The sequence below is a fragment of the Mesoplodon bidens genome, assembly GCF_964165515.1.
Source record: "Mesoplodon bidens genome assembly, chromosome: 1".
Taxonomy (NCBI): domain Eukaryota; kingdom Metazoa; phylum Chordata; class Mammalia; order Artiodactyla; family Ziphiidae; genus Mesoplodon; species Mesoplodon bidens.
The window spans coordinates 26,101,066-26,119,249 of NC_138176.1; the positions used below are offsets into that span (position 1 = coordinate 26,101,066).

The 18,184-nt window shown below is 47.8% G+C and overlaps 1 protein-coding gene across 4 annotated transcripts in view; it reads left to right on the forward strand.

Annotated features, from left to right (window-relative positions):
- Positions 1 to 1,684: 1,684 nt before the first annotated feature.
- Positions 1,685 to 18,184, forward strand: part of COL17A1 (collagen type XVII alpha 1 chain) — a 44,416-nt gene continuing 27,916 nt past the window's right edge. For 3 of the 4 annotated variants that reach the window (XM_081247184.1, XM_081247187.1, XM_081247185.1), the window contains exons 1-13: positions 1,685 to 1,744; positions 3,647 to 3,691; positions 4,948 to 5,052; positions 5,803 to 5,937; positions 8,367 to 8,414; positions 9,325 to 9,360; positions 10,569 to 10,616; positions 12,015 to 12,158; positions 13,689 to 13,847; positions 14,457 to 14,528; positions 15,865 to 15,936; positions 16,761 to 16,829; positions 17,914 to 18,075. In XM_081247184.1, the coding sequence (XP_081103310.1) occupies positions 1,693 to 1,744; positions 3,647 to 3,691; positions 4,948 to 5,052; positions 5,803 to 5,937; positions 8,367 to 8,414; positions 9,325 to 9,360; positions 10,569 to 10,616; positions 12,015 to 12,158; positions 13,689 to 13,847; positions 14,457 to 14,528; positions 15,865 to 15,936; positions 16,761 to 16,829; positions 17,914 to 18,075 (1,147 nt within the window). In that variant the 5' untranslated portion in view covers positions 1,685 to 1,692. Of the gene's footprint in view, positions 1,745 to 3,646; positions 3,692 to 4,947; positions 5,053 to 5,802; positions 5,938 to 8,366; positions 8,415 to 9,324; positions 9,361 to 10,568; positions 10,617 to 12,014; positions 12,159 to 13,688; positions 13,848 to 14,456; positions 14,529 to 15,864; positions 15,937 to 16,760; positions 16,834 to 17,913; positions 18,076 to 18,184 lie in introns of all 4 variants that reach the window. The other variant, XM_081247186.1, reaches the window with a different exon arrangement.

An 18,184-nucleotide genomic window follows, 5' to 3' on the forward strand; every position in this document is an offset into this window, starting at 1 on the left:
AAGGATATACAATGGAGAAAAGACAGTCTCTTCAATAAGTGGTGCTGGGAAAACTGAACAGCTACATGTAAAAGAATGAAATTAGAACACTCCCTAACACCATACACAAAAATAAACTCAATGGATTAGAGACCTAAATGTAAGACTGGACACTATAAAACTCTTAGAGGAAAACATAGGAAGAACACTCTTTAACACAAATCACAGCAAGATATTTTTTGATCCATCTCCTACAGTAATGGAAATAAAAAGAAAAATAAACAAATGGGACCTAATGAAACTTAAAAGCTTTTGCACAGCAAAGGAAACCATAAACAAGATGAAAAGACAGCCCTCAGAAGGGAGAAAATATTTGCAAACGAATCAATGGACAAAGGATTAATATCCAAAATATATAAACAGCTCATACAGCTCAATATTAAAAGAAAAAAACCCAATCCAAAAATGGGCAGAAGACCTAAATAGGCATTTTTCCAAAGAAGGCATACAGATGGCCAAGAAGCACATGAAAAGCTGCTCAACATCACTAATTGTTAGAGAAATGCAAATCAAAACTACAATGAGGTATCACCTCACACCAGTTATAATGGGCATCATCAGAAAATCTACAAACAACAAATGCTGGAGAGGGTGTGGAGAAAAGGGAACCCTCTTGCACTGTTGGTGGGAATGTAAATTGATACAGCCACTATGGAGAACAGTATGGAGGTTCCTTAAAAAACGAAAAATAGAATTACCATATGACCCAGCAATCCCACTACTGGGCATATACCCTGAGAAAACCGTAATTCAAAAAGACACATGCCCCCCAATGTTCATTGCAGCACTGTTTACAATAGCCAGGTCATGGAAGCAACCTAAATGCCTATTGACAGATGAATGGATAAAGAAGATGTGGCACATATATACAATGGAATATTACTCAGCCATAAAAAGAAATGAAATTGGGTCATTTGTAGAGACGTGGATGGATCTAGAGACTGTCATACAGAGTGAAGTAAGTCAGAAAGAGAAAAACAAATATCGTATGTTAACACATTTATGTGGAACCTAGAAAATGGTACAGATGAACTGGTTTGCAGAGCAGAAGTTGAGACACAGAAGTAGAGGAAAAACGTATGGACTCCAATGGGGGAAAGCGGCAGGGGTGGGGGGTGGTGGTGGGATGAATTGGGCGATTGGGATTGACATGTATACACTGATGTGTATAAAATGGATGACTAATAAGAACATGCTGTATTAAAAAAATTAATAAAATTTAAAAAACAGGTTATGAATTTTTTATTGTTGTGGCTGGATTATGGGAACAGGGATATTCATTGTCCTATTCTCCCTGTTTGTATATATTTTCCATTATAAAAAGTTAAATAACGTTGAAAGCAACTTAAATCTTTATCAGTGGGGAATGAGATAAATTATGGTGTCTCCATTCAATAAAAAAAATAAATAAATAAAAGATCCCAATACAAAGGAGTAGAATCCAAGGTGGAACTATTAAATTACTCTCTCACTGATACAGGAAGTAGGAATGACTCTTGTTAAAAAAATATACACACGATAGAATTATGCTTTGAATTCTAGGAATCAAGTTTTGGTTCTCAGCTTGAAGAGTAGGGACCTATACTTATGAAAAGTGATGGTCATAGACATGGTTATTCATGGTTTCTGGCTTTTTCCGTAGGTGGCGATGGTATGGATGTAACCAAGAAGAATAAACGAGATGGCACTGAAGTCACTGAAAGATGTAAGAGCATGATACGTGTCATTATAAAAGTAAAAAAATTTTTGGAAAGAGTAAATAATTTATTCCTAATTCTACTGCAACTACTGTATCTTTTTTTCTATTTCTTATGTTTTTGTTTTTAGTTTTTTTCTTAGCTTTTTCTTTTTGCTTTTTTTCCCCACTGTATCATTTTAAATGTTTTCCTAAATAGACTATTTCTTCCTATAAGAAGCCTTTTGTTGATTTTTTAACACACTTGTAATCAAAATGTGTTCTGCTTCTTCTTCAAAGATGAAAATCATCATTTCTATGTTACAGTTTTTATAACCAGCCTTTTTAATGGTTTCATAATATCCTGTTGAATGAATTTGCAACAGCTTATTTAACTGTGTTCTTTTTTAGGGATACAGAGCAACAGAAATCCAAAAGAATAATATCCCCATTATTGCAGGGACAAAGTTGGAATCACACTGGTGTCACAGTTGCAGTCTACACTGAAAACTGAAAACAGACACATTTCTTTTGTGAAACTGCCCAAATAATAAACTCAGAGACATTTAAAATAGCCCCTTAGCAGCTCTGACTCTTTCATTTATCCTGTGACTTTCATATATTGCCAATAAAAAATTCTGGCTCCACAGACTTGGAACTTCAGGTTAAGAAATAATTTATTTTTATGTGTCATAGAATCCCAAAGGTCCACACAATGAGAGGTTTAGTGAAAGCTCAAGGACTATTATTCAAATCAAGCTGCCATTTTAGTCTGAAAAACCATTTCCTTTTATGCATGGAATGATGCTTCTGCTCCATTCATAACCCCATGTTGCTGCTAGGACAACCAAACTAATAGGAACACGCAGGGTGAAGAAGGAAAGGGTGAGGGCTGGGAGCAGTAAGACCAGTGTGGGATGCAGCAGTTGCCAGCAGCACAGAGTGATGCCCCACAATCTTCTTCATCCTTTTCTCCTTTCACCAACCATACGTGCATTCACAACATGCATATGAATATGCTTGGGCGTGTGCACGAGAAGGGTGCTTCTAGAAACCAGTGACCTTAGCTAGATAGGTGCTCCTTGATGTCCAACCCAGAGGGAGGTAGTGGTTGATGATGGTCACAGTCAGAGCACAGAATTGGCCCAGTTATGGTTTCAGGAATCTACTCACCTCCCCATGCTGCTGTAGAGGAGAGAGTGATTCAGGAAGGCAAGAGGTCTTTCTTCTAATTGGTGTTTTTAAAAAACACTGGAAGCTTTTGTGACCTCTATAGACTCACCATCACTTGGAGTCTTCTCAATTTCGGGAGGCAAAGGGACTGGTTCTTCAAGTCTGCCTTGGATGTTCATCTGTCCAAGCACCAAATGTGACTTACCGACCCCCTTCCTTCCTACACCTCCTCACACTCAGGGGTGACCCTGAAGACTTTAGAATGAATTATGACGTCCTTGATACACCCCCAAATTCATAAAAAGGTTCAAGGTAATTATTCGCATCACAGTGTAATCAGCCAGGATGATATACTGGCCTCAGCTGGACTGGGTGACCATTTAGAAGGGACAGTGCAGAGAAAGAGAGTGACTTGAGGGCCTGATCCTCTTTCAAAGGCAAATCCAGGCCTGGACTAGATCTAATTGTTATATGAGAGACATTAATGCAAGACAATTCATTGTTCAAATCAGTGGGTTACTAACTACTTTTGGTACCAAAGGGTTATAAACCTATTTTCCAGGTACATTAAGCCCTATTGTTATTGCACCTATTTGCTTTTACAGTGGGTCAGATCAAATACCTTAAAGCACAAGTGTATAAAAGTCTATATTGAACCTAATTTAATGTGCCGAACCTATGAACGATGTGAGACCTTGCCAAAGTACAGAGATTTCAGTACATTACTTAAGATCTCATCTTTTCTTTGTCTTTTTCTAGTTATCACGGAAACAATAACTACAAGACTTACGTCCTTACCACCAAGTAAGTGACCATCTTGAGAGCTTTCTTCTCAGTAAGGCCTGCGTGAAGGGCTCCACATGTAACCTTTTCCATGGGTACTCACTCTCCCGTTGAGCAAGTCCAAAATATCTGAAATCTTTTTTTTATTTTTTATTTTATTTTATTTACTTTTTTTTGTGGTATGCAGGCCTCTCACTGTTGTGGCCTCTCCCGTTGTGGAGCACAGGCTCCGGACGTGCAGGCTCAGTGGCCATGGCTCACGGGCCCAGCCGCAGCATGTGGGATCTTCCCGGACCGGGGCACAAACCCGTGTCCCCTGCATCGGTAGGCAGACTCTCAACCACTGCGCCACAAGGAAAGCCCTGAAACCTTTCTTTTAAACAGCTGTATTGAAATTACCTTATATCTCACAAAATCCACCAGTTCAAAGTGTATAATTCAATAGTCGTTAGTGTATTTACAGAGTCGTGCAGCCCCTTTGCAACAATCTAATTTTAGAACATTTCCATCACTCAAAAAAAAACCTCCACGGCCATTAGCAGTCACTCCCATTCCCCATCCCTTCTCCCCAGCCCCTGAAAACCACAAATCTACTTTCTGTCTCTATAAGTTTGCCTGATCTAGACACTAAAATTTCAGAAATCTTATCCAGCCTGGGCCTGGGGTGGGAGGAGGGAACCACAGCCAGGCTTCTGTCTGAATCCACTTTTTTCTCAGGAGGTTGTTAGGGTTAGTGGATTCTATAATGGAGATCTGAGCCCTCAAACTAGCCCTGCACCTCTCGGGAAGCCTGGCTCAATGTGGGGAGTGGGGAGATCCCTCCATCCACAAACGAGGTTGGAGCATGATGGGCTGCCAGGTGAAACACCAGCAAACCAGAGCTCTCACTCATCCCTCTAGCACTTCCAGTGGCTGCCATGTCCAGTGTACCGACCAGGCATTCAAAAAAAGCGAGCCCAGCCCAGGCCTTGGCCTCAAGGAGTTTTCATCACTTGCTGACTTTTCAAATATTTAATTTTCCTAATCAGCAACTTGCTATGCTCCACCCAGGGAACTTTCTTTTTAAATTGGGTAGAATATTTGCTCTTCACATTTGTATCAAAAACAAACAAACCAAGAGCATGGCAGCATGTATCGTGCAGTGAAGGTGGGAAAGGGGCCCCAAACCAAGATCCTCGTGGGTGAGAAGCCAGGGAAGGCTTCCAAGGGGCAGGGAATGAGGAAACCCTCTGCACTGACTCCACTTGTAAACTGTCACCTGCTCCTCCTTTCTGCAGAAGGGGGCACCAGCAACGGCTATGCTAAAACAGGTTCTCTTGGTGGAGGTAGCCGGCTGGAGAAACAGAGCCTGATGCATGGCAGCAGCGGCTACATAAACTCAAGTAAGTGCCTGCTGGTGTGAGGGCTGGGGGAAGGGCAGGTGGACAGGGAGAGAGAGGGTCCTGGATGGAGGGAGACCATTACCACTGTTTGTCACCCATTCCAAATACCCCAAAGAGCTGTGTAAAGGACACACATCCCACCAAAGGTGAGACTTTCGAATTATCCACATTTGAAGCCTACTTAATTAAAATGGAATCAGTTATCATTCTCTCCCCCAATATAAATAACAATAATTAATTAAGAAGGCTTCCTGGGGAGTTGACTCCTTTCCCACTGAATTACTCTCTTTAAGCCATCTCTTTTAGAAAAGGGTGTACATGTCTGAGGGTTTACAATTTGAATTAACAGCAACAAAAGAAACTTAACTGATTGGGTTACTGTGCTAAGGAAATCTGGTGACATATGAACCCACACTTTGTGCGTTTCCACTGGGCAAGCATCCAACACAGGCCCAGTTGTTCCCAAAGAAACATTCTTTCATGGTAGCTTTCAGTTCACACACACACACACACACACACACACACACACACACACACACACACACACACACACACACACACACACACACACACACACACACACACACACCGGGAATGCTGAGGGGTGGATCCTTTCGGACGTGCTCTCCTGAAGTCCCCTGGCCCCTCCATAGGGCCCTCCTTTATTAGGAGCAGTCTGCATGCACTTAGTAGAACCGTATGTCAATCTGTGAAGTGCTCTGAGGGTCTGTGCTTTTTCCCTTCTTGTAGGTGGGAGCACACGAGGCAATGCCTCTACCTCCAGTTACAGGAGGACCCCTGGTGAGTTGGCCTCCACTCTGCCCAACTCACCAGGCTCGACCTTTGAGAGAAAAACTCATGTCACCCGCCATGGAACATATGAAGGTACCAGTCCCACAGACTTTGAGATCTACTCTCTCCCCTCAGTAACTTCTCTCATCCTTTGAAGACTGAAGCCTCAGCCACCTGTCTTCACCTGGGCCTTCCCACCTTTCTTTCCACTCTTGTTTCGGTTCTTTTATGGACTCAGGTTACTTGGGGATTTTGTTGATTTATCGACCCCTCATTTATTCATTTATCCATTTAGTCACTTTTTCAACTGGTATTTTATCAGACATCTACCAGGCGTTTAATGCCGTGCAGAATGCCTCGATGGATGCTTAAATGAATCAGACCTGGATCTTCTCTTCAAAGGGCCTAGAATCTAATAGACAAGTTAAGATGACAGATTAAAAAAAAAACTATAATGTAAAGTAGAAGGGGATTATCATTTCCAGATGGGTCTTCAGGGAAGAGTCTATGTGGGAGGTGGCATCTGAGCTGGGCCTTCATGATGTGTACGACTTTTACCCGATGGAGAGCTGGGCTGTTCCAGGCTGCGGGAGCCTGCAGCACAGCGAAGACAGGAGTCCAGGGCTCAGGCAGCGAGCAGCAGTGGTACTTGTGTGAAGACAGACGGAAAGACTCAGATTCGGTGCTAGGCCAAGATGTTTGGGCTTTATTCTGCACACAATGAGGAGACACAGAGATGTCTGAGCAGAAGCGTCCATCATGTCTGTTGTACAGAACTAGAACTCTGGTTGCCATGCTCAGGACGAATAGGGCGGGAAGAGGCTGAACACGGTGACAAGTTAGGAGGTGATCAGTAGTCCGGGGAGGGGAACCTTGGCCGGGACTGCGGTGGTAGCAATGGGAGCCGACAGGAGGACCTGGAGTGAAAGGTGTTGCAGAGCTGGAATTGACAGGCTTGTCAATTATTCAAGTTTGGGGGGAAGGGAGAAAAAGGAGTCAGTGATTCCACTGAGATTTCAGACACAGGTGGTTGGGTTCATTGTGGTGCCAACGACTGAAGCAGGGAAGCCACGTGGAGGCCTCCCAGTGGATGAGTTCAGTTATTTTGTCCTAAAGTAGAGCTGCTGGCACAGCTTTCTGGTGGGGGTACCAAGCAGGCAGTGGGACACATAGGACTTGAACTAAGGGAAGAAGTCAAGGCAAGACACCCGGTTTGGGGTTATTCAGAGTTGTTAGTAGAGGTTGGAAAACTGAAGGAGTTGGTCAAGGAAAGAGTTTAAAAGCAGAAGGGGGACGGCTTCCCTGGTGGCGCAGTGGTTGAGAGTCCGCCTGCCGATGCAGGGGACACGGGTTCGTGCCCCGGTCCGGGAAGATCCCACATGCTGCAAAGCGGCTGGGCCCGTGAGCCATGGCCGCTGAGCCTGCGCGTCCGGAGTCTGTGCTTTGCAACGGGAGAGGCCACAACAGTGAGAGGCCCGCGTACCGTGAAAAAAAAAAAAAAAAAAAGCAGAAGGGGGGTTTCCTTGGTGGCGCAGTGGTTGAGAGTCCACCTGCCGACGCAGGGGACACGGGTTCGTGCCCCGGTCCGGGAAGATCCCACATGCCGCGGAGCGGCTGGGCCCGTGAGCCATGGCCGCTGAGCCTGCGCGTCCGGAGTCTGTGCTTTGCAACGGGAGAGGCCACAACAGTGAGAGGCCCGCGTACCGGAAAAAAAAAAAAAAAAAAAAGCAGAAGGGAGCATAGAAAGATAAAGTTGGGGGAAGATGGAGAAAGAAGAGTCAGATCACAGAAAGGAGGAGGAGACAATGGCGATGCCATTGAAGTGATGGGGGGCGGGGGGAGGGAGAGAGAGAGAGGGAGGAAGCTCATGACCAAGAAGGAGAAGGCGAGAGGAAGACATCTGGGTCCTGCTCCTAAGATTACTGGAGTTCCTGGTGATCTGCAGAAGCAGTTTTAGTGGAAAATAGACAAGCCAGGTGGCAAATGGGTCTAAGAGTGAATGGATATGGGTACCAATGATGGAGAAGCAGGATTAAGATGGGTACCCCAGTAAATGATTTTGACCCACAGCTGCCAGGGGTAGGGAGAGCCCCAAATCTCGGCCAGGTGGATGGGGTCACCACAGTGCTTCCTGCTGCTCTGCCGGCACGTGGGCTTGTCTCTTCATTTCACAAGGCCCACATCTGGGACGAGCTGCATGGAGTCAGAGAAGCCCTGGTGCTGACAGCACGTTCATTTGATCAGAGCCGGGTCGCTGGCGTCAGCACTGCATAGGGCAAATGCAGTCGAGGATGTGAAAACAACAAGGAAACGGAAACTTCCTGCTCTCCTTTGCTCAAACCTTGCCCCACCAAGGTAGATCAGTGACCGGAAGGAGGTGCCACAAGCGCATCCACTGGGCGAATCGTGTTGAAATCTGGTGCTGAACACCCAGGCTGCAGAGGTTTAGAATGGACCCGTTCTCTTGGAAGCCGTTTGGGCTTAAGGGGCCATTTGTACTAAGTGTTTTGTCCTCTCTCCAGGGAGCTCCAGCGGCAACTCTTCCCCTGAGTACCCTCGGAAGGAATTTGGTATGTCCTATCCTTAGTTTCTGAAGAAATGGTCAAACATGCCTGGCGGGGATGGAGGGGGGAATATGATGAGTTAAGTGGATTCTTCTAGAGGAGTTTGACCTCTGCTGACCTCTTTTCCCTGCTCTTTATCCTGAAGCATCTTAAGGGGACTGTCAGCCACATTCGCTTGCTGTCATAAGTCTTTGCTCGTGAAATGGCAAGTTATTCATACAAGGCTCAGGCTTGGACAGATAAGCCCTCACGCCAGGCAACAGTCATAGGATTTTTCCTTCCACAGGACCCACAGAGACCTCTCTGCAAAGGGGAGCAGGGCTTAGAATGAACAAATGTCAAACATCCCAGCACCTCCTCCAAAGCAGTCTCAAAGGGACACATTTTAACCAAATGAAACCCTAGGCTGCATCTTCACATGACCTTAAATCTTTAGTCCACATTCTTGGGTTCTCACTGTGCATATGAATTTATGATATGATCGTTGATTTTACAGGGATTATAATTTCGTGTATTTATTTGCATACAGTGGGAAAACGAAGGCAGTCTCTAACAAAAGACCTGGAAAGGGAAAGACCTGGCAGTCTTTTGATACAGTTGACCAGTGTGGTCAGCCAGTCCGAATGGATCATGCTCCCAAACAATTTCCTTAGTTAACACTAAGTGTGAGCCAACTCCACATTCATTTGCTAACTTAATACCCTAAATGCACTGAGGCTGACAAAACTTTCTCTGCCCTTTGGCTATGTGGGCATCATTTATTAAGCATCCACCATACATTAAGGCTTCTATCTGGATATAAATGCACTATGAAAACAACCTCCTCCTCCCACCCAAATAGGTCTTCCTCCAAGTCACAAATATTTAGCATGCCACCTCTTATATATGCCTAATATTACTTTCCTTTGTTTCTCAGCATCTGTTTCAACCAGAGGACGGAGCCAAACACGAGGTGAGCTCTGTTGCTGGATTCAGTTCAGTTCATTCAACCAGTATTTTCTGAGCTGCTAACGTGTGTCCAGCTGTGAGAAAGGAAATGTGAGGTGTAAAGAATGAATAAGCCTGGAGGGGTGGGATGGGGAGGGTGGGAGGGAGGGAGACACAGGAGGGAGGGGATGTGGGAACAGATGTATATGTATGACTGATTCACTTTGTTGTAAAGCAGAGACTAATAAAAAAAAAAAAAAAGGAATGAATAAGTCATGACTTCTACCCTCAAGGAGCCTGCAGCGTCTGGGCATCTTCCGCTGGCTCCATGAGGGTGGGAAGGGTAGATTTTGACAGCGACCTAGCAAGTACATGGAGTGGTTTGCACTGCTGTGGATTGTCTGAAGGTGCTGGCGTCACATCTGGTTTCACACCTAGTCTCCTGGGTGACTTTAACAAGATGTGCTGTAATTGCCTTTATGCAGCAAAAAATGAGCACAAGCCCTTCTTTTTCATTATTCCAGGGGACATAGGGCTCCATGAGAGTTTCGCACTCTCCACAACTGCCTGTAGATAAGGCCCTAGGAGGGAATGTGTCCTGGAGAAAGCTGCCCTTGATCTATCCGGTGAGGGTGGCAAGGAGCGTATGAGAGATATATTGAAGGCAGAATTCTTCACAGGCCCTGGGAGTTCTCAGTGACCAGTCTAAACTTCCCAGGGGCCTGGTTGTATTGGTAACTGGAAAGTTAGGCACATACCGACCACCTACAACTTTAGGCTGATAGTCCAATAGATGCCCATACTCCACCTGAAGCTAATAATGTTAAATCACCCACTTTCTGCCCTAAAAAGGCCAGAATGGCTAAGGAAACACTACAGGCTTTAGAACTGTCTTGCTATTGCTTGAGAAACCCTGGAGGCAGGAGAGCGGCTTGGTTCTGGCAATGCGGAGTGGGTCCTGTGAAAGGGGCTGGTCATTGCTGATTGTGATAGAGTCTCCGGGCTCAGCCCGGTGTTTCTGCTCCAGGCGCCTGGGAGGTTAGCTGTGGGCAGGCTGGGGGGTGGAGAGAAGACGCCTCTTTCTAAGCACTCTTCCTGGGCACACCTAGCTTTTCTGTTCCCAGGACACAGATTGCAGATCAGCCCAAAGATAATCTGCCGCTCAGAGCTCAGTGCCAGGCACTGTCAGCCGAGCTCCTTCATTCACAGCTTCTCCATCTCTCCCCTGTACAGAGAGCGAGATCCGAGTTCGACTGCAGAGTGCATCCCCATCTACCCGATGTAAGTGCTCAGGTCTTGAGAAGGACCCAGGAATCCAGGGCTACTGCTGTGCGTGTGCGCACGTGCGCGTGTGTGTGTGCAGTCACTCCATCATAAGTGACATGTCTAAGGCCTTCTGTGACGGGGACTCCGGGCTGGGTGCAGGGGGTGAGGATCTGAGTCAGTCATGGTCCCTGATGCTTCACAGTTCACAGACTAAGGGGAGACAATAAACCTACCAACCATGACAGCTCAGGGAGCTGAGGGAGTGGGGGCCACAGGAGTCTCCCCGGGCTAGTCAGTCACTTGAAGGGAGACTGAAGGGTGGGTCAGCTAGACTCAGCGAGATGAGAGGGCAGAGACACGGGAGGAAGGTTCGGTGCAGCTGAAGGAAAAAGAGCAGGAGGGGACACAGTGGGGCTGGTGAAGCTTAGAGAAGGCTCAGAAGCAGAGCGTGAGAGTTTAAACTTTATCTCGAACATCGAGGATTTCCAAGCCTCTGTCTGTTGACTGTGTTGGACTCCTGTTGTTTGCCATTTTGAAATGAGCCCAAATGGGCAAGAGCCAAGTACAAAGACTAGGAGGAGAAAGATCTGGGTCTAATGGCTCAGCAATCACAGGCTGGGACTTGCCCAAAGAGCTCAGGGCCTGGGCTGGACTCCAGGCCTGATGCTGTCTCACCTGAGTCCTTCCAGGCTCGGGGTGCTGAGCGAAAAGAACGGCGCTCTCGGGAGAGGGGCTGCCTGGGCAGTCCTCCAGCAATGTTGTCTGAAGATGTCCTGTGTGTTGCCCTTGCACAACACCTCCCTCCTCTCTGTTTGCCACCTCAGGAGGCACGGGCTGCTCACTCCACTGAATCACCTCGCTACAGATTACATCAGCCAGAGGGTCTTGCAATTAACCCACAGGAAAGCAGCGTAATATTTAAGAGTTATGGGCCACAAATTCCTTTTGAATTTGTGGCCCATAACTACCCCACTACAGAGCATACAAGGTCAGGGACCCAACACCTGAGGCATCCTGTACCCGGGATGAGACCACTGTTGAAGCATTTGTTTCAAGGGGTCTGGTGCTCCAACTGTCCTGGGTGTAAATGTTCCAGGATGACAGTGTCTTCCAGCCACAGAATCTTCCCTGGGCTGTCTGACGAGGTCTAATTAGGAAATATGTACTGAGAACTTTGACTTCCTTGTAGAGGCACTGTATTTATGCGGCCACTAATATTACAAAACTCCAGGTTAATCAGTGCTATAAATTGACAAAAGGCAAAAATTATAAGGCTAACCAAAAATGTCCCGGCGGGTGAGGTGGATGCTTCATACTCCCTGGTATTCAGAGTGCAGCGAATGTTCCTCCCAAAGCACTTGGACTGAGGAAGGAATCCTGGGCCTGATGAAAAAGTGGAGGATTCCTTTACAGGGACGGAATTGGATGACGTCAAGCGTTTGGTCAAGGGAAGCCGATCAGCAAGCGTGAGCCCCACCCGGAATTCCTCTAACACACTCCCCATCCCCAAGAAAGGCACCGTGGAGGCCAAATTGGTGACAGCGAGCTCCCAGTCAGGTAAGCCCCACAGCCCCGACCTGCTGTGGAAGGAAGGGAAAAAGGTGGCAGATGTGTCCGGGCAGGGCTTTCAGGCCGTGGCAGAGACTTCACAAAACCGTGAGCATTGCTCTTCCTGCAGCGTGAAAATGTGGGCTGGACCCTTCTCATCCCTGTCTGGTCAACCATTCTATGTGCTGGCTATAGTCCGGCTCTAGATCCTAGAGATTCTCTCCCAGGAGATTCTTGACATGTCCTGGGAATTCAGGTTCCCTGAATGAAGACTATTGGGGAAAGTTGCAGTGTTTTCTATCATTCACTCATTCATCCAATGAACATTTATTATATGCCAAGCACCAGGCACTGAGGAAAGACAATGAGCAGGATGGACACGGCCACTGCCCACGTGGATGTGAGGGCCTCTGGGGGAAGTCAAGCAGGATGAGTGTAGTTCAGCATTCATATATCACGTGCCTACCAAGGGCAAGGTCTCTGGGGGGAGATGAGGAAAGAAGCCAGTTCTGCTATGAGGTGAAGCTTTCTTCTCATTCACTACTGAAGAAAAGCCATCTTGAGATAGTGATCTTGTGTTTTTCAATATAAAACCAGAATCTCAGGGTACTTTGTGACCTGAGTGGCTAACTCCCTCTCAGATAAGAAATAGGCAGAATTGGGCTTCCCTGGTGGCGCAGTGGTTGAGAATCTGCCTGCTAATGCAGGGGACACGGGTTCGAGCCCTGGTCTGGGAGGATCCCACATGCCGCGGAGCAACTAGGCCCGTGAGCCACGACCACTGAGCCTGCGCGTCTGGAGCCTGTGCTCCGCAACAAGAGGCCGCGATAGTGAGAGGCCCGCGCACGGCGATGAAGAGTGGCCCCCGCTTGCCACAACTAGAGAAAGCCCTCGCACAGAAACGAAGACGCAACACAGCAAAAATAAATAAATTAAAAAAAAAAAAAAAAAAAAAAAAAAAAAAAAGAAATAGGCAGAATTGACTTCAGACTTGAAGAAGTACCCATAGCCCCTCTTGGGGGCAGAGTGCCCCTTGGGTCTGGTTGGCACATGGGAATGTTTAAGGAGGGTTCAACCGGAGAAGGCTGCCACCTGTGCAGCGTGGCCTTGGGACCGAGGGCTTCCCTGTCTACCTGGAATTTTACTGTAAGGGAGTCACGGGTCCACGGCATCTTTGAAGGTGGAGTCAGCAACAGAGGGAGAGAGAGACCGTTGGTGGGGACAGTGCACCAGGAGGTGGCAAAGGGGGCTTAGCAGGAGAAATGGGTGGACCATAGAGCAAAATTTACCTACCTCAGATTTCACCAAAAGCCAAAAAGAATTTCTAACCCAAGAGGTCAGGTTTTCACCAGCTCTGAGATTTCAAAAAGAAGTGAGATGACCAACTGCCGCAGTTCACCCCAGACTGAAGGGGTTGCCAGGGCATGGGATCTTCAGGGCTAAAACCAGGAAAGTCCTGCAAACCAAGCCCACTGGTTCTCCCCATTACACAGGGGGTTTGTCTCTCACTGGGGTGTGGTGGGGCATGTCTGTTTCCAGTGTCCGGCACCTATGACACAACCATCCTGGATGCCAACCTTCCCTCCCACATGTGGTCCTCCACACTGCCGGCAGGGTCCTCCATGGGCACCTATCACAACAACATCACAGCCCAGAGCTCATCCCTCCTCAACACCAATGCCTATTCTGCAGGATCAGGTACGTGGCTTGCAGTCCACATCCCCTCCCAGTCATAAACCCTCCACACCTTATGATGGAGCTGAATGACCCCTCCAGCATTTGCCATCCCCAAGGCTTCTTAGAGGGGCTTTCTGTGGCCAAGCATCCCAAGATTTTTCCACTGGAACTTCAATTCAATTCAACTTCTATGGCATTTCCTCTGGTGGGTCCCCTATGGAAAGGACTACATGGTACAGTGTATCCAAAAAAAAAATAAATGTAATGGGAAAGAACATGAAAACAAATGCAAGGAACCTAGTTTCACTCCATGTGGATTCACTGTGTGACCTTAAGAGGTCATTTAACCTCTCTGGGCTTAAAGTGCCTTCTATGTAAAATGGTCACTAACAAGAGGGGCTTGGCTGGAATTGATGTCCACTCAAACCCCACCAACCTGTGACCGCCCCTTGGCTGTTATGACCCAAGGCACTCCACAGACTAATGGTTGGTTCCGTGCCGCAAAGCAAGAGCCCAGGTTTTTCCTAAAAACAGAAATGTAACACAGTGCAATGCTGGCATTTCTTCCGGTGCTTCTTTGCCCCTATTCTGTGTGGACGTCCTCTCACCAGCCTTCCTCTTCCCCCGCAGTCTTTGGAGTTCCAAATAACATGGCCTCCAGCTCCCCAGCTCTGCAGCCTGGAATCAGCACCAGCTCCTCAGGTCAGTGCTTGCCAGCTTGAAACAAACAGGGATGCTCTTGCCTAGGGAGGACAATGGAATGGTTTGTAGGGAGGATGTTCTTCCTGACCAAGAGCACGAGGACTTCCTCCACACCCATGGCAACGTGGAATCCGCAGCCAAGGAGCTGCGTTAGAAGGCACAGAGCCTGCCCTCCATGGGAGACATGGCTCAGTCCCTGAGGGAAAGGGCTAAGGGGGAGGGCGCCGGAGACCACACTATGTGCTTATTCTGCTCTGGTCCCCTTACCTATGGGAGAGGTGGAGAGATGGAAATAAAGGGGCCAAGTGAAGCAGAGTTCAGGACATTTTCAGGTGGAAAGCATTGTTAATTTAGAAAGAGCTTCACTTCACATCTTTTCATAAATAGCGCAGTTCCCTGGGGGCTCAATAATGTTACTGCTTAAAGTCCAAGGCAAACATAGCACCACTTTAAAGAAGTATGTGTTCACTCTAGTTCAACATACATCGTAATAGCCTATATGTAAATAAGTTATCCGCCCACATCTTTTGTTAAAGCAATCTGCCTCCTCTCTGTGATATCATGACTAATAAATACGGTGATGTGGGCCTTCCTTATTTCCTTGGCTGGTATTCTTGGCTTCTGATTTTAACATCTCCAATTGACTAGAGTCCCACAAGCCCAGAAGACACCAGGTTCATGCTTTGTTCCTCCTGCCTTTGTTATTCAATCAGTACTTTGCAAAGTCCTGACTGAGGAGGGCAGGCTGATGTTGGATTCATGATCTTGTGGCCCAAACTGTAGACAGGATGGAATAAGAGAAGCTGTTACCTGGGGAGGAATGAGCTTCTGCACATTGTTAAAAACAAACAAATAACCAGCCTTTGAAATCGTAATGGGGACGAGGGGAGTTTTGTGTGTTTGAGCCAAGAAAAGAAAGGAGGAAAACTAGGGTCCTGCCCAGTCAGTGCTTCTTAGCCTCCACTGTGTCTGTATCCACAGTTCCCACACTGTACACCACGGCACCCAAGGGTCCTGCAGGGAAGGGAACCCCTGGGATATTTTAAAATTTTGAGGCATACAGCAACAGACCCTATGCGAACTACCACTATTAAGTTGTGTGAACCTAACTACTCAATAAATGGAGCTTAGTAACTTTTGCCTGGGGTAAGGAGATGGGGTATTAAAAAAATTGCCATGTCAGTGAGAGTGTGGGAACCGAGAATGTCCGGGATCTCTGTTGTATGCAAAGGCATTACTTGTGAAAATGGTTTGGGGGGCTCCTGGGACTGGCTGCCCTAACCTGGGGGGCCTCATCTATGTACCTGCACTCACCTGTCCTCAATTCCTCTCACAGTGTTTGGCATGCAGAACAACCTGGCCCCCAGTTCACCTGCCCTGTCCCATGGCATGGCCACCACCTCCACAGGTCCGTAACTGGGGTTTGGAGCCTAGGGGCTGGGAAATAACTCCTCTTTGCAGCTATAACTCACAATAGCCCTTTTCAACAAGGGAATTAGAGGGGCCAAAATGTCCCTAAAAATCAATCGACCTTTCCCACCAAAGAAACAACCCTCCACACCTCGACCCAGAGATGCCAACCTGAATCATGTGCTGGCTCAGACATCAGTGGGTGCCTGTGCTGGGGGTGTCTCCTGTATATCCCCATGTCTCCCTGCTGTCCTTGACAGCCCACTGTCACTGCAAATCAATCATCTGGCTGACTTTATAGTGCACCCGGGCAGGGCGGGGGGGGACAGAAAAGGTGCGAGCCTCAGCCTTTGCACTCAGCTTGCTTACTGTTGAGTTGGAGTAGAAAGTCTAATACACATGAAACATCTGGGGGATCCTGTTAGCATGAATCAAGCTGTGCAGAGCAGGTGTTAGCTGAAGGAATTCAGAAGGGAAGGAGATGTGGGAGGGTCTGGGAGGACTTCACGGGGCAGGTGGCCTTTGGAATGGTCCTCCAAGGATGGGGATTATATCATAGAAGTTTTCATCTAAACTCACTGTTGCCCCTAAGGCGGGAGAGAGTTGATTCCATTATTCATTATTATTCTGTTCATTATTATCGGGTTGGCCAAAAGTTCGTCTGGGATGCTACCAAGAACCCGAACGAAATTTTTGGCCAGCCCAATATCTTCCTGTCACCTGGGGAGGCTGTCTGTCTGCCGGGGCAGGACAGGCTGCTTCCACCCAGCGTGGAGCTGCCCTCCTACTGGCTCTGCTCATTCATAGGTTCCTCTCTTGCAGCATATGGTGTGAAGAAAAACATGCCCCAGAGCCCTGCCACTGTGAGCACTGGGGTGTCCACCTCCACAGGTGAGTGCTGTCCTCAGCTGCTGGGGGCAGGCTGGCACACAGGAAGAGTTGTTTCCAAGTGACACATGGCAGGAGGGGACATAACCCATTGGTGGTCTGAGGTCTGCAAATGGGACTCACCCCACGGGCCTCTTGGTTGTTTCCAGGAGTGGGCAGGTGGGTATGCCCCTTACCTTACCTTGGCCTTCCTGTCCCAGGGGGCCAGGAAGCTCCACACCTGCCCAGGGTCAGGCACTCATACCCCAGCCCCCACCCTTGTTGGAAGCCCCTGGCCTGGTTACTGGTTACCCATCACAAGGGCCAGGGCGACCCCCCAGAAGCTGCCGCACCCTCCCTACTTCCCGTAGAATCTATCAACTTAGGCTGCCACGAGTCATGTGTCCATCTCTTCCGTTGCTCTGATCCTGGTGCGTTTCCCTCCATTCAACAATTCATTCATTCAAAAGCTGTTTACTGAGCACCTGCTTTGTGTGAGACTGTGTTCTGAGTTCCCGGATTACAGACATAGACAAGGAGGCTAGATCCCTGCCCTCACCAGGCTGACAGTTCCAGTGGAGGAGGCAGATAACAAACAAGCGGAAAAAGTATACAAGATAATTACAGGAAATGACACATCATTGAAGGGCTGACATAATGAGGTGGTAGAGACAGGCCTGTGTGTACGCTGGATGGAGGGGTCAGGAAAAGTGTCCCCAGGCTGCAAACCCTTGAGACCTGCAGTTAGAAATGAAACCACCCAGTTAATTAAAGAAAGGCCTGCCTGACACAGTAACTTTTGACCATTCACTGAAGACCCTGTAATGTTCAGGTGGGGGGCAGCCCCTCAGGCCAGCCCCCAGCACTTCTGACATTGACCCGACCCCCTGATGGCCAGGCCCAGCTAGGCAGGGGAGGGTGTCTCTGGTCCCCAAGATGCTTCTTAGTAACCACGACGAGCAGGAGCAGGAGACCCTCCGACACACCCACTAACCCTTTCTTTTCCTCCACCCTCCTTCTCTGCTTCTTCTCCTTCTTCTGGTCATTTCTTCCCTCTTCCTCTCCCTCCACTATTTCCGTCCTCCTCACCCACTTCTCTCCTCTCCAGCCAGTACCACAGGTGTCCAGAACAATGACCTCTTGCACAAGGACTGTAAATTCCTGATCCTGGAGAAAGACAACACACCTGCAAAGAAGGAGATGGAGCTGCTGATCATGTCCAAGGACAGCGGAAAGGTCTTCACCGCCTCCCCCGCCAGTGTCACTGCAAGTACGTGGCAGCCACGAGATTTGGGTTTTGAAAGGACAAACAGCGTAGACAAATGTCCTAGCAAGATGGTTTGAGACATTTGAGTGATGAAACCACAGTCATCCCATTC